This window comes from Notothenia coriiceps, unplaced genomic scaffold (assembly GCF_000735185.1).
Source record: "Notothenia coriiceps isolate Sejong01 unplaced genomic scaffold, NC01 NC01_scaffold00031501, whole genome shotgun sequence".
NCBI lineage: Eukaryota > Metazoa > Chordata > Actinopteri > Perciformes > Nototheniidae > Notothenia > Notothenia coriiceps.
In genome coordinates, this window is record NW_011364202.1 from 161,384 (window position 1) to 178,643 (window position 17,260).

At 39.7% G+C, this 17,260-nt stretch overlaps 1 protein-coding gene across 1 annotated transcript; it reads left to right on the forward strand.

The window, feature by feature from the left end:
• Window positions 1-11,889, forward strand: LOC104960076 (relaxin receptor 2-like). Its single transcript, XM_010788028.1, has 5 exons — window positions 1-140; window positions 1,621-1,716; window positions 3,658-3,826; window positions 8,617-8,835; window positions 9,707-11,889. Exons 1-5 carry the CDS (start codon window positions 9-11, stop codon window positions 9,970-9,972), a joined length of 882 nt encoding a protein of 293 aa, XP_010786330.1. The 5' UTR covers window positions 1-8; the 3' UTR covers window positions 9,973-11,889.
• The last annotated feature ends 5,371 nt before the right edge of the window (window positions 11,890-17,260 follow it).

Here is a 17,260-nt window from a genome sequence, read left to right on the forward strand (position 1 = left end):
ACTGCCTCATGGGTGTGTACTTGTTTTTTGTTGGAGTATTTGATGTGAAATTTCGCGGTCAGTACAATCGTAACGCCCTGATCTGGATGGAGAGTGTTGAGTGTCGGACCATTGGATTCCTGGCCATGCTCTCCTCAGAGGTAAATTATAATAGATTACCATCCCGCTGTGTGAAATGAACAATTCAACTAACTGAATTCACTGCAATGCATATCGCATATATATGTATTTATTTTTTTGTTGTTGAAGATGCTATTACCAACTATTTCCCCCTGATTTCATGTGAGCCACTGCTGCTGACAGCATTTTATCAGCCCAGTATCCTGCCACTTATTGCAGTTTGGCTGAGTGAGGGACCATTTGATTAATCAATATATTCTGCCCATAGTTTTATATGCCAACAGGGAGTAACATATACGAACTCTCTAGTCCCCCCTGTGTTCTTTCTTTTCGTCTCATAATACTAATGCTACAGTAGGCAGACGGCCATGATTGCATGACTTTGATTTGTATAGTGAAATTTACTCTGGAGTTTTTATCCACTAGTAATGCCACAGTATAGAGGAATGTTTTCCCTGTTTTTGCACAAACACAAGGATGTGAGCTTGGATGTGACAACAAAAGCAAACATGGATGTTAACTGTGCTGCTTAAAATACTAAAACAGTTTCTTTGCATATGATTTATGTGGAAGGACACTTAGGACACAAGTACGTTTTAATAATAAAAAGACTGAATGTTAGATAACTACAAAGAGCACCTTTTTATATATATTTTTCTCATTGGTCGATACCTGATTGGATCTGTGCTTTCTTAACTGACCTCAAATGTCATGTAAAAATGTTTAAAACAGTGGATTAATAAATAACAGTTTTCCAATGAGCAGAGAATAATTAACTATACCAAAGAATTTGCACTTATCAGACCCTATTGACTATTGATCACTTCAAATAAAAACTTTAATTCAAGAGCCAAATTGTTAGAAATACTGAGACGAGGTGTAAACAACTGTGAAGGTTATATTTGTTATGGGAGTGACGTGTTGTCAATAAAGAGATTGCTTTAGCTGACTCTTAAAGGTGGGGTATGTAATTGATTTCAGAAACACTTTTGTTATATTCCATGGAATGTTCTTTACAATTCAATAGCAATGAATATATTAAATGCTTTGACAATAAATACATAAAAAAATGTCCTCTGTGGAAGCCGTAATACTGTAAAAAGCACGACCAATCATTTCAGCCTTCCATCCGTGCACAAACTTATGTCATGCCCTCATTGGTCATGTGCGCGTTTGTGTGTGTTGGAGGAGGGGCTCTGTAAGGAAGTGGCAGATTTGTTCCTGCTGTGTATTTTCAAATTCTAGCGCACTCGAGCTGGTTTCTCCAAAATTACCTACCCCACCTTTAATGAGTCCTTGCTTGAGACTGCATTAGCATACATAGAGTGTGATTATTTTCCTGATGCCGGTTCTAGCCTCTCCAATCTTCTATTATGTAATTTCACCTAACCCAATGTCTGGAAGGAAAGAAATCCATCTTGAAAATTGTTAAAACCTTTTTTATACAGTCTATGTTTAGGAGCTGTTCCTTGAGGATTCATAGTGAGTGTTTCCCCTCAGGTGTCTGTTCTCCTCCTCACCTACCTGACTCTAGAAAGGTTCTTGGTCATTGTCTTCCCCTTCAGCAATCTGCGCCCAGGCAAACTTCAGACTGTGGTGAGCATTCATTTGATTGGAACATTATTGTTGTTTGTGCTGTTTTATTTAGGACTTTACTGCTCACTTATGCTGTGGAATGTGGGAAATTCTGAAGACATTTTTTTTCTCTTGACATGGCAATTTCTACTGATCATAATTCCATTGCTTAGGTCTACTAGAATAGATTTACATTGTCCAATGTTCCAAAATCACATTGGTTTCTCATACAGCATCTCTGTATAGCAGGGGTCGGCAACCTTTTTTATATGAAGTGCCATTAAATGAAGTGAAATGATCAGCACTGCACCACGGAGGTAGCGGCAGAAAGTCGCCTGGAGTTAAAGAGAGCGGGGCTGGGTCTCGTTCAGGATCCACTTATTCCTAGTGTGCCACTGGTTACGGTGCCGCGTGCCAATGGTGGCACGCTTGCCAGGGGTTACCGACCCCTGCTGTATAGTATTCACTCTCCTAAACGGCTTATTGGAGCTCCTGCCCCCCCCTCCCTATAAGCCCACTGTGCTCTGATTGGTCAGCTCGCCCACTCTGTTCTGATGAGTCCACTACCGTTACAGCGGAACATCAGTGATTATGTGTTACCATGGCGTTTGTTAGCAACCAGAAAATGACACCAGTAATGAGAAATAGATGAGAATGCTACGTGGGGTCTGGGTGCTGTGTTGGCGGGATGTTGCGGGTGGACAGTGTGAGCTGGATTACTGTTGTCGTTTCCTGGTTGCTGCGTGGGGTCTGCGAGACAGCGAGACATCGCGGAACTCAGCCTGAGCACACACATACACTCACAGCCAGGCTGCTCGCCACACAGTTCACCACACACTCACAGCCTGAGTAAAGATAAGGCTGAGTGAGTGTGTGTGTGTGTGTGTGAGGAGCTCCACGGATTGGTCCATTTGGTCGTTGTTAAGTCACTGTGACTAGGAAGAAATAAATGGAAATAGAAAAATTTCCAACAAGGCGTTCTGGGGCAGCATAGACAGGTCTTTTCTGTGTTAGAATTGTACTTGCTACAAGGTTTACTTTGAGGGTTTGTGACGTTGCAGACCGTTTACATACATACAAAGCTACATAACACACAAGGGGGCGGGTAATAACCGGAAAAGCATGTCATGGGAACTTTAATCATCCTATAACAAATTATAGGGACACTGAGTGTTTAGCTGGAGCACTAAGTATGAAATACTCCTCGACCTTTGCTGTACCTGCAAGTAGAAATAGTCTAATTATACAGCAGAGGAGATCCTAATTACAGCAAGGTAGAGACCCTGGAAAGTTGAAAGTGTCGAGGTGCAGCTTTTCAGCTTCGGGTCACAGAGGGTTCACAACGCAAGCTTTAATTTTAAATGATTGCAAAAACCTTTACAGATGACACTGCAATAAATTAAATTTAGCTGCAGGGATATGCTGTGAGCTGACACGTGTGTGAAGACTCCTAATTACCAAGTTGGATATTAAAAGATTGAAGAAGATTCTCATGAAAACACCCGCTAATCTGAGACAATCTTACTCCTTAGGAAGGAAACATAAGTGAATACTTCCTCCTTTTGTTTCAGCTCAACCTCTTCCAACGGCGTGACTAAAAAAATATAAATAAAAAGTCAAAAATAAATAAAAAGCATTAAAGCAGTATAAAAAAGCTTTACTTGAGGCAGAACATTTCATGTTTACATTCTGGGTCCCCAGTCACTTCCTTTCCTTAGCAGCTATATATATCTAATCACGAACTATTGTCAGCTAAATCTTACCAAATCTAGCTGCGATAAACTTTTGCTTAACATCCTCGATGTAAGTCTGCCTGTCAGTCTCTCTGTGAGATAGCCTTATTTTCCAGATGGTGGTAGAGTCTGGAATTGTCAAAATCCTATGAATGCTTTAATCCTTTTTATATTGCTTTGAGGAGCCCTGCCGTCAGAAATCCATATGTTTTTTTCGTCCTGCTGCAAGGTGGTCCTGGCCTCTATCTGGCTCCTGGGGTTTATAATTGCGGCTGTGCCCCTAATGAATGAAGACGTCTTTGGAAACTACTATGGACGTAATGGGGTCTGCTTTCCCCTGCACTCTGACAGGCAAGAAAAACCTACTGCCAAAGGATATTCAACAGCGATTTTTCTGGGTAAATTGAAGTTTAAAATCGTGCAATTTTTCACGGAAGCTCATTATACATAGAATACTGATTGGTAGCAGGTTTTTTGTGTTTAGTGCTTGAAGGTACTTCCAAAAAATCAGTAGTCTAAGTTTAGGAGGATTCTTTCTGCAACCAAATCTAATAAAATATTAATTCCCAAGGATAAATCACTGATCAAATGCAGAACACACTGAGATTAAAGACTGAGCTTTACATCTGATCAGTTACTGTTGCGTATCATGGAGACTTGTAAAATAAATGTTATTATAGCTTTTTTAAAACTTCAAAAGTATTGGATATCATTTTAGGTGTATTGTTACTCATCCGTGTGTAGGAAGCATCTTACAAAAGATTGCACGTTAGATTACACAGCGAACGTTATGGCTCCATCAACAATACATGATTAGTCTGGGTTGTTATTACTCCATGTTCTCACTGAAGGGCTATTGAAATCTTGCAATGGTGATGAATAAATTATTTAAGGTTGCCAGCATCACTGGGCCCTGTGAATTAATTCATGAAGAGATATTCATTATTTACATTACATTGCATTTAGCTGACGCTTTTATCCAAAGTGACTTACAATAAGTGCGTTCGACCAACAAAATACTAACTTGAAGAAAATAGAATCATATAAGTACATCAGGTGCTGGTAGCACAAGGAAACAACAACACAAGAACTGACCGTGATCAGCATGGAGGGAGACAGGAAAGACAATAGCCTCATCTCAATACACCTCCTCGACTCCTCCTTTCCCTCACTCGCTTCCCTTCCTTGCGTCTTAGCTCCGCCTCCGTAAGATGCGAGCGAGAGACACGAGGGCCCTTTCTCATTTCATCAAATCCCCCTCCTCGACTCCTCGACCGTCCGGTAGTGACCCGGAAATGAATTTCAGCGCGCCATGTTGAAGGACATCTCATTTCTCTAAATGCACTTCGAGGATCGAGCGTCGAGGAGGCTCTCTGGAGGAGCTATAACCGAGGATACACTGATGGGTCCTCCACGGCTCCTCCACGGCTCCTTCGTAGATGCATTTCCGGGAACAGAGATGTTTCAAAGAGTCGTGACGCACGGCCGGACTTATCTCAGCCAATGACAGTTCTGCATGCATCCCCTGGATATTATTTTATTAACTGCTTTCATCGCGACGCGAATGTTTACAGTGAGAACAGCTGTGAGGTCCGTGCAGAAAGCAGAGCAGTGTGTAAATTATATATCACTCAGTATAACAGGTCTACTCTCTTTATTTGCTTTACTTTAGTAGATATCTACAAACAAATCATTTTTATTAGAGTGTTGTATGTCTTGTAATAATGGACCAAGAGTCTCTTTAAATAAAGATGATGATGATGATGATGATGAAAGAGTCGATATTTTTCTAAAACCATTTAGTACTTCACATAATAAAATACACAACGGCTGTAGCCTGATTATGCTTTAGGAGCTGTANGATTAATTGCGATTAATTAATTACAAAGCCTGTAATTAATTAGATTAATTTTTTTAATCGAGTCCCGGCCCTAGTGAAAACACTTCCGCGTAGTCTGCTCGCGTGTATCCCTTTCGTCTCCTCCTGCAACCCTCCTCCCTCNGACAAACTGGAAACTAAAAGGCCAGCAACATATGGCGCAGGGGTTTATGGGATTACCCAATTAACAAGGTGACTCAGAGAGCTGCTAATCTGCTAAATGTTCCGACCTATCTGGACACAGACAGTGACGCATAGAGGGCATCTTTTCAGCATCCAGCAATTCACACACACACACACACACCTCTAATTGTATTAAATGAGGATCCACTGGGTGTCTGGGACAAACATTCACCATCCGGGCAAAAAAAATGTGCTTGTAAAAAGTGACACGTCACGCTGTCAGTGAGAGCTTCATTAATTGTAATTATCCTGACATAAAGTGCGCCGCGAGCACAAACACCACCTCAACGCGCGCTGTCAGATCTGCGCGCAAATCAAAACGCGCGCTGCAGGGACGTGACGCACAATTGGAGTCCGCGAGAGGACACATTTACACACAGAGGACAAGCCAGATACCGTCCGTAAGAAATAGACCCATTTATGAGAACTCAGTTCAAACATCTTTCAGCTTTGGTGCTGTGGAAAGTGACAACTTGGTAGTACAAATATAGATTTGAGCATCCTTGGGTCTTAAAATTCCCGAAAAAAAGCAACATGCTCCACTCCGGAAAATGTTTTTGGTAAATCCCACATGCAGATAAAGATAATATTATGTATTTTGTATTATAATCACATGTAGGCCTAATTCAATTAGACCGATGTATAGGCTACTAGACATGTCAACAATTGTACATAATCCGTAAATAACTGCAATACTTAGAGTTTTACTACTAGCACCTGCTTTCACACCTTATACATGATACACTAATTTAACAAAAAATACTGTGTTACTGGTACTTTTTGTTGTCAAACTGGATGTGTATTTTGCACATTGTAAATAATTGTGCGATTTCTATTGTTACTATTTAATGCCTCTTAAATAATATTTCGCTATTTATGGCGTTTTACTTTAGCTGTAACCATGTAGGCTACCTTTCCCCTCTGTGGGACGATTAAAGGTATTCTGATTCTGATAATGTTCCCAAAAGTGAGCATCCATCGCATCCCAGCCTGGATGTATCCCTCTGTTTCTCTGACTGAGTGAGGATGCTTCTTACCTTCAGGGAACTCATTGGGCTGCACCACATACAGGAACGCCTGCACCAGGTGGAACAGGATCCCTATCGGTCCCGGTTCGTAATGGGCCAGAGTCTCGTAAACTCCTGCAGGAACATAACCGAAATCCAACTTTCCCGGAGGAGGGAGTCTCCGCGGCTCGGTCTCCAGCTGGAGTTCTCCGGAGGCTAGAAACACGGCCAGGAGGAGCAGCAAGACCCCGGTACTCCACATCGTGCTGGGGTCAAACCGGACCTGTAAACTGGGGTTAAACTGAAGAGAGAGAGATCTTCCTTATCGGAGAGGAAGAGGAGGCTGAAAAGTGTCCGGGTGGATCTCCCGCAGCTTTCTAAGTCCTGCTGCCGGCGGAGAGGCTCCTTCTGAGCATCGTTTCCCCGGCTGAGGCTCCTGGCGGTCGGACTAACCGGGTGATCTCCTCCCGTCTCCGGTGCTCTGCTGTAGGTCCTCCCGAGATGAGCGCGCCTCTTCCACTCCAGCCTCGGTGCGCACGGGGCTGCGCTGCGTCACGGGAGCGCGCCTCCGTCACTTTACACCGGGGAGGAGGAGGAGGGAGGGTCCGGGGAGGGGGGCTCCTCCTGCCGGTGATAGAGGGCGGAGGATGTGCTTATATCTGATAACATGTTGATATACTCTTATATGTTTGAAAAAATAATGGTGGACATTGGTTGATAGTAACAAGTATTTACTCAAGTAGCCTACTTTTGCTAAATAAAGTGGAATTCTTTTGCCGAATGATTTAAAGGGCTGTAAGAAACTGTTATGTTTAAGAAAATGTATAAAGAAAGCGTAATGAGACAGTATGAAGTTGACTTTTGATTGTGTTCTGGTTTTATGTTTCAGCATTTGTAAGCAACTGTGACTGAAATAATATTGCTTTTATTTTACTTTTTTATGGTTATTTCATTTTTTTTAAATTGTTTTTAAGAAGGGGCAGATAAAATAAGATGTTATTCTCCCTGCTCCTCTCAACCATGCGCTATAAATTTAAAAAAAAAAAAGCAGTAGTGTATATGTTTTGTTTTAAAATAACTGCTATGTGTAGAATAAAAAAATAAATACAGTTTTCAAGTACTTCTAATCCTGCTACCTTTTTATTACGACTATAATCCAGAGGCAGATATTACATTTTTACTCCGCTATTCATTTGATAACTTAAATTACTGTTATGATTCGTGGAAAAAGGTAGGACCCAAAAGCATAATACAAAAAGGCCAAAAGGTCTAGGAACAAAAATCGAGCTATATTTAAAAAAAAAAAAAAGCTGATGAACAAATCATGGCATGAAACAAACAGATAGCACATGGTAGCAACAAAGCAAAAACTGACCGTGAGCTACATGGAGGGAGACAGGAAAGAAAATGAACCGACAAGGAACACAGGGGAAGACAAGACTAAACACAAAGAGGGGTAATCACAGGACAAGACACAGCTGGGTAAGGGAGGCAGAAACACAAGGGCAACAGGTGAACACAATCAGACACAGGAGGAAAAACACAGGAAGGAAGACAAGATAGGGAGAACAGAACAGCAACATAAAACCCACCACAATACAGACAAAACCAACATTGTGAGACAACACCAGGATCATGACACTTCTCTGTGTACAAATGCATACATTCAAGTGCAAATTGCTTTAAGTTCTACATTTAATGCACCTGCAAACCTATGTTTTCATATTTGTGCTGTAGGGAAATCATTTAGATTTACTCAAACCTATAGGCCTACCTACTGTAAGGACTTCTTTGAGGTACTTCTTTTACTTCAGTATTTCACTTTTTATATTTCTTCTTCTCTTCATCTCAGAGATTAATGTACTATTTACTCCACTGCATTTATTTGACAACCGTGGTTACGAGTTCTTTAACATAGTAAGATTTTACATTTAACAAAGAAACCTTTTACGCATTTACAATACATTGAATTATTTGAATTTCATTTCCTAACAAACCATTTTGAATGCAGAGAGATTTTTGTTTTTACATTGATATATCGGTTCTACTTAAGTAAAATGTCTGAGTATGTTTTCGTCCTCTATGTTCATGTGCGTGAATAGCATGTGCTTGTCTTTAGGTCTGAACCTGGTGGCCTTCCTGGTGATCGCCTTCTCTTACTCCAGCATGTTCTGCTCCATCTATAAAACCGGAGTCAATGCCACAGACTTGAGGAGCAGACTGCACAGAGACGTGGCGGTGGCCAACAGATTTTTCTTCATAGTGTTCTCTGATGCCCTCTGCTGGATCCCCATTTTTATGATCAAAGTCTTCTCACTACTGGATGTGGAGATGCCTGGTAAGAAAATGAAAAGTGTTTAAGATTACGTTTACATTTCCTTATTATAAGGCAAGGCAAGTTTATTTATATAGCACTTTTCAGCACAAGGCAATTCAAAGTGCTTTACAAAAATGAAAGACATTAAGAGCATAAAACACATTAGAAACATAAAAAACCAACGATAATAGAACATGAATAACACAGGTACATTAATAAAGGTTACAGTGCAGTGTAAGATGTGAATAGTTCAATTAAAAGTAGTGGCAAAAGGAAAGTCTTCAGCCTGGATTTAAAAGTAGTAAGAGTTGCAGCGGACCTGCAGGTTTCTGATAGTTTGTTCCAGATATTTGAAAATATCCCTAACCAAATTCTCACATTCCTCCACTCCTAGTCTTCCCGTGAAATTATAGTTCTTTTGACCGTTTTCTAACCTTTTTATATTCCTTTCATCTTTCTCTTTCAATCAATTTGCATCCCCAGACAACACATTTTCCCCTGTTTTACTGTTACCTGTACCCATCTTTGACCTTTAAACCATTTAGGATATTTAAACCTGTTTTAAGACTTCCCTCATGAATCTTTGGCCTTTAACCACTTACAGTACAAATCAGAAGATAACCATGCTACACATCAGTCTTTTAATGTGTTTAACCTTTACACGTTTATTACCCATTAAGCATTATTATTATTATTATTATTATTATTATTATTAATATGAATACACCACTGCATATATTGTAATTTACATTTTAAAATGTTTAGTGTTATGTACTGTCTCTTTTATAAATCTAAAATAGACCAACAGTTTTTTTTGTTTAATTTCGCCCCAGGATTAATGAAGATTTCTGATTCTGAATTAAAACAAAACTGTGCTCCTGTTCTCTTTCAGGCACCATCTCCAGCTGGGTAGTCATCCTCATCCTCCCCATCAACAGCGCTCTGAACCCCATCCTGTACACCCTGACCACCAGCTTCTTCAGAGAGCAGGTGGAAGTCTTACTCTGTCGTTGGCAGAGGAGACACATCTTGAAAAAAGACCGCAAAAGCCTAACTTCCTCCACAATCTACATGGAGTCCGGGCGGCCTCCTTGCTACCAGCCACCCCCCTACCTCCAGCAGGTGTCTCTGACGGGCGCAGATCCCCGCTACGCCTGAGGGAAGCAGAATCTGTCACGGCACTTTGTAAATTACTGGTCAAGGGCCACTTGCTGCTTATCTTTATGCTCCTGTATGACAATAGCACTGTTTTAATGAGACTGGCAGGAACTGGAGCAGGATTAACAATCACTGATCTGTCTCATTAGGGTCGGATTTTTATTTAAAAAATGCTAACATTTCAACCTTTTTGTTAAAAGGGTGTACATGTTGCTCAAAGTCCCTTCCACATGTGGGCATACAGCCCGGGATCAAACCAGCAACCTTTCAATGTTTTATTGAACCTCTGTACAACTTCAGCTGATTGGCACCCATGCTTGCCTGCTTATGTGGCACCTACATAATATGTTGTTCCAAGTAAGGATACCGCAAAGTGGAGATAAAAATGGCTGAAAGAATAAATACCAGCATGTAGTGCTGCCGCCCCGAGGCAGGCACAATGGACTTTAAGTGTCTTAAGTCTCACAAGAAAAGTGCTTTATGTATAGTACTGTTAGTGAACAAATCAGATTTTACACTCATCCCTGATCAGATTATGGAGGTAGAGCAGAAGAGAAGGCTGGGAGAAAGACACAATTTTCTCCGAGCTGACTTAGGGATGCAGCTTATTGAGTCACCGATGCTTATAAGACACTGACCAATAAATGTTTTCATGGATAAATGGTTTCTATCGCAACAAAAAACCAGAAATGATTGGATTGGACTTTTCTTTGACTGGTCTTGGATTGCATAAACTAAATCAGTTTTTTGCACATCAGCGGTTGCATTTGGCTTGTTTTGTGATCATGCAACATTTTAAAATGAATGCAACAAATTAAATGTAATTCATAAAATAAACCAGAAAATGAAACGTTCAATTACACAAAAAATGATAATTGTTGACTCACAACATGATATATCTGATCATATTTTTTAAATAATATTAACTTGTAACTCATTTGCTACAGGTTTGTAGTGAATGGGATGGGAAAGACAACTTCAACTGGACTTTTCCACTTGAATTGGAAAATGAAATTGTCATTGAGATTTTTATTAACTTTATGCACTTTAAATACGAGAGAACCCAGTCAATGGGAGAGAAAGGGATTAAACCATCGACAATCACTGAATGATCCGCATCAGCTTTGTGTAGCAGCTTCCTGTTCCCGACACATGTACGTATGTTTCAATGTCAATGTGTGTGTTATGTGAATGTTTCCTTAATTGTTTATTGTTGAATGCCATTTTTTTTACTGCATGTACAGTATTTGTTCTGACTAATAATGAAGCAAAACCAATATGCTGCCATAGCTTGAAACAATGAAATCAAACCTTTATTGTTCAGATGTCCTGAATAACCCTAACCCTGACCTGGACTAGATTAAACGTTTGGTTAAAGCATGCCCATAGGAGGGATTTGATCTGTTTCATTTAGATTGGTTGCCTCTGTGCTTATTTATACTTTGTTATACTGATATGTTATATGATATGCCTTTTGTTGTTGCTGCCTTTTAACAGTTGTGTTGACAACCATCAACAATTCAGATAAAAACTAGAAGAGAGAGTTATACTTATTTGTAGAGTTATATGCCAAGGAGTGGAACCCAAATAAGGACTATCATTTCCTATCATGCTGTGCATATATATTTTGTACAGTAGAGTTCTCAGTGTATGTTCTGTATATTGTATATAAGTGTGCAACAAAGGATCCAAAAAGTTGTTCTCCTGAGTCTTTAATCAGCTTTTGCAAAAGAGACACAGAGCACAAGGTCTCTACAGCAGGCTGCTTTTATATATGGAGTTACACGTGCTCAGCCATGAGATAATTCACCCATGACTTTGTCAATGTTCATTCCCTGAGTGGCTATGTGTTAACCTGATTGTTGACATACCAAAATAATCATATCTCAACTAGATTGATCAATTTTGGGGGGGGGATGTCAGGCTCTAATACTATTATTATTTCACTAGGATTATTCAGCTTTCTTAAAAATCATCATTTCCAGTTCATATGCGTTTGTTGGAGTCAGGTTTGTGAACGATTTGTTTATTGGTTCTCGCGCAGAGACTGCACTGATATAATAAAAAAACAAAACAGAACACACTTCAAGTATATTCAACAGCGTTAACTTTTAATGTGAGCCTCAAGCTATTTACTGAGAAAAACAAGCTATACAAACACATTCACAGGAAAATGTGCTGAGTAAGTGATTCGATTCAAAAATGTTAAAGCTTACATATACCAATAGAGAGCTGAAGCACTGAAGCATTGACCCTCTTCATTCGTTTTTTGTAAAAGCTGAAACATTAAAGGTAAACAAAACCAAACGGAAATCTACTGTCTATGAGAGTAGTATAATTGAAGCAATTGGTCTCAACACTTCCTATGCCACAAGCTACCAAAACCTTGTCAGAGCTGTTAGTTGATTAAATATGTTGTGTACAGTATGCAATATTACAGTGTGGAATTGTTTTTGTTTTTTAAATGCTCATTTCAAGTGCTGGTTTGGATGTGTGCATTTTAGGCTTATTTGCAAATGTTAGATGCTACCCCATGTATATTTTCTTTTTTCCCACAGCCCTTTCTTCACTTGAATTAACCACACCTACGTAGCCCAGCATCCTTCCGTGGCAGGTGTCCTGCCCTTGGACCAAGTTGCAGCCTTAGCGACAAGATGATGGACACAGCCGCCAACCAATAGGGAACACACCTTGCCTCTGTTTCCAGAACCTTGGCACCCCATTGGTTGCTAAGGGCGGGGCCCTGTCATCCTGAGCAGTAGTGCTGTCAGCCGGGGCGGCACGACTCCCGGAGGAGAGAGACGAGACGGATTGATGAAAACAAGCCACTAAATCACATAAACAAATAATTCGCGCCAGGAAATGATCCTGTAGTCGCCGAAATCGACGCATAAAAGGTAAGGTTCCGTTTTGAATGTCACATTAGTGCTGTGTCTGGTGGTGTTTATTGGTGCTGTGTACCACAAAGACAACCAGGCAACGTCTTGACTCAACATCGATACAACTACCACAGGGGCTTGGACTAGCTCGTAAGCTATCGAGTTAGCTACAGACATAGCTGGTTATAATGGTCGACCACTAGATTTAAAATAGGTTTTGGCTGACCAGAACCCTTCCAGGTTGTTTTGTTTAGCATTCACCATACGAACAATGCCGCGTTGATGAATGGGGTAGATTAGCTGAGCAACAGACGGTGGTTGTAAATACACACTTCGTGATGGCGGTGAAAGATATTAATGCTACAGCTGCCTGTTAGCTACTAGCTAGTTAGCTTACAATAATGATATACCAATCAATTCCTCATTGCTAGTTGCTACAGTTTTGGGGTATAAATACGATATATAAAAGCTCGTAGTGTAACATAACCCAACACATGATTGTCTGATTCCATGACTGAGCCTGGGGACCTAATGTGATGTGTTTCCTTTTAGTGAATATGAACGTATATTTACGGATTTTGGATGAGACACAGCCTTGAAATTGTGAAATGTAAATGAGTTATGGTCCATTGGCGTGGATCATCCCGCCTGAGTAGCTTTGCACTTTATTATGCTGCAGCTGAGATGCTCAGGAGTCAGTTGAATATTTTGTGAGAGAAAGCCAGTGTTGCAGCATGTATTATTTACATGCACTCATACAATGTCAGACAGCAGACAGCACCACCATTTATAAGTGTCTGCTGGCAAAATGTAATGATACAAAATGAAATCATGCCCATTTTGCTCTGAAGGTGAATTGTAGGAATCTGAATGATAAGGCTTAGTTTTCCTCCCTAGCATGCTCTCTGTGGGGTCTTATTTTAAACCAATTCCTGATTAGTCCCCATCCTCCCTCCCCTTTTTCTCCAATGATCTCCCTCTCCAGCTGTTTGGCACAGCCAGTTGGCAACGGCGACCCAGTTTGCTCCATTGTTCTGTGTCTGGACTAGAGTAACACACAGACAGCATGTCATGTGTGTCACTGCTCTCTGGTGTGTGAGGTTTCCCCTACTACTACTATTATGTTTGTCCACAATTAAAAAAAAAACATCTCTCTCCGTGTTAGAGAATACGTCACCCCTTCAGTGGCATATTTTTTACTCATCCTAAAGATAAGGGAGAGATAAAACATTAATGTACAGAATGTAATAACATTTAAAAAAATTATATATTTAAGGTCAAAGGAATAGCTACAGCAAGATTTCAGTGTAGCAACGTGTGGCAAGAATGTCAAAAAAATGTTCTACTGACTTAGATAAAGTTGGCTAATATTTCAGGTCATTACATTTAGGGATGTGGAGTTGTATTATGCCACTAGGCCACCGATCAATATAATTGATATACCACACAGAAGGTATTCATTTACAGTTTCTAAATCAGGTTAAAACTTCCGATACTCAATTAAAACAATTATATCTTGTTTCTAAGATTTTTCACACGGGGATTTTTCAACCAGGTTGACAGAGATGTATCCGTACACAGTATAAGTGTTACGCTATGCAATGAGTTTAAAAAAAACAAGTTATATGGTTTTTAAAAAACAAGTTATATGGTTACCATTAGGTATGACAGCATCATAATGTTGCAGTGACGCTGTGGTTACAATTGATTAACATGGTGTGTCACAGTTTAAGATCAATCATTTCAAAATGTTTAGGTACAGGATATAAAGCCTCCACACTAGTCATTCTCAGACAAAACAACAGTATAACAAAAAATAACCTCAATACACTTGTTTAAAAATAAATTCACAAATCTGATTTTTTTATTTAGAAGGATAGAGAAAGAACCTTCACAACATCTTCTGCAAGCTCGTTCCATGTTTTTAAAGTTCTAAGTGCGAAGATTTATTTTCTCTCACAACACTAAATTGAGTTGGGGTGGATAACAGTCTCCACTCTGTTATCATATACTCCATGGTTTCATTTTTACCCAGTGACACAGTGCCCTATTTTAGCTCTTTTGCTGACCTGTGCAGGCCACTGATCGCTCAATTTGCTGAACTGATTTTCAGAAACTGCTCCCGACGTGTAAACTCAGTCAGCTGGTGAATTATGTGTCTTTCCTCACTGTCATCGTTTCCATAGATACCTCCCGGCACCTCACTCCCACTTGCTTACATAACCTGGTGTTTCTGCCAGGCACACACAAGTCCACACAAATACAGACACATTGGTACACAATCACATTCCTTACCGTCACACTCCCTGTCTGACTCGGCCTCAAGTTGCTGTTGCGTTGGAGATTAGTGCATGTTTTAAGGGTGAGCTCTTCTCCTGATTAAGAGTAGCAGAACACTCTTACTTTAAATGATCTGATAAGCCATTTTGAGCCCTGTGTTGATATGATTCTCTAGAAGATTGGATGAGAATGAATTCATTTGACTTGAGTGCTTTCTGTGTTTGAGGTAGGACTTTAGATAATTAGTAAAGGTAAGTTGTTTTACTGCTGTTGGTTTTAAAGGAGCAGTTTGCTGATGCATTGGAGATGCCAGAGATAGTGTTACATAACACAGCTCGAGAGAGAGAGAGAGAGAGAGAGAGAGAGAGAGAGAGAGAGACTGGGGGCATACTGTACTGTGTGTATATACTGTATGTGAACATGCAAGGCTAATATTTGCGCATGAATGAATGAATTGTTGTTTTTGTATGACTTTTTATATAGTATATTTTAATATTGTTTTAATATTGTCTGCTTATCTGTATTATTGTGTTGCATTGTTGGAGAAGCCTGTGACCTAAGATTTTCAACGACATAATTACTCTGTAGCGATGTTAGTTTGAAAATAAAGAACCTTGTATATCTTCACTTCCCACAAAATTGACAGGTTTTTACTTTATCTCTTAATTCAGGGCTAAAACAATTCACTCTGTCATTTGTATGCATTTTTTTTCTCTAACTTATGTATTTCAGTGAAGAGAGAGTTTAAACCGTCTTTGTTCAGGGGAAGCCAAAGAAAAGCATGAGCGTTTCTTACAAAGGAACTGTAGGTCTGAAAAGAAACAAACATGGTATCTACTGTAATGGTGGTTTTAAAGGGTTTTCAAACCTGCCCTCCTTAATCAGAAATGTGACTAATTGCATAAGCAGGATTATTATTTCTCCAATGTGCTCAAGGGGGCAGCATTGTGAAGTTGCTGTGCAGGCTTGACAATGAGGAGAAGGACACACGTGAAGGACATCTGGCTGTTTTCGCTGTTGCTACAGCTGTGACCGGATAACTCAATTAATGATAGCATTTGTGTTGAAAATATTGAAACCTGATAAATTCCTACTTTCATGCTATGTGTGATTCTCTGTTAATTTCAGTGTTGATTATATATTCGTATTGCTTGATGCTACGAGGTGACGCACCGTTGTTTCCACAATCATTCAAGTGAAGTCAAAATGAAATGGCATAAAGCCTCATAATCAGGCTACTGCATCCCCGGTACCTGCCTATAACGCTAACACAGCTTTAGATGACATCTGTAGACCTGCAAACAAGTCAAATCACTGTAGAGATAAGTGAAAAGAAAGTACAATTATTACTTTCACTTCGAGTGCATTTGTCAGCCCAGTAGTGCCATCATAAGCATGCATACAAAATAAACATATAGTGTCTCAGTAACCGCGTCTATAACCAGTTAAATGTATGCAATGCACGAAGGTTGACCAAATCTCAGTGGAAGTTCAATCATTTCTATTGTCTTAGGCACCAATAATAGTATATAATTACAGGATGTTAAATAAAACAATGTTAGCGGGTATGTGCCTTAACAAATAGAGCCACTAGGATGTCCCACTTAAGAGTATTTATCTGTTATGGTGTTGACAATACTCAAAACATGTATTTAGTGCACAGAATAAATCTTATGCTGCAATCGTCAGAACAACAATAATGTTTGTGACACAAAGCTGCATTGTTTGTTCAACAGATTGATTGTTTCTTGTGGTGAAGCACTCCTATGATTCATTATATGATTATCATGCTGATGAACCCCTGAACTGGAGTTTTGTTAAAATGCATAATCCAAAATGTAGGTTGTTTATGTCCTAAATTCTCTTGTAAGACAGGTTGCTTAGCGTCCAGGACAATCTGGCCAACTGTTACACGACAGCATATTTGAGTGACGGGAGAAATCTAAGGATTCCCATTTCAACAGAGGTCTCAGAAAGTGGAAATGAAATAGTTAAAAGGATGTTGCTTCTGAGTTAAGGAATATAATGAGAAAGGTGTGGTGTTTGTTGGCAGCATCTTTTTCAAAAAAACACAAATTAATGCAATTGTAAACTTTCAAGTAGTTAAATCACCCAAATTGTAAACACAA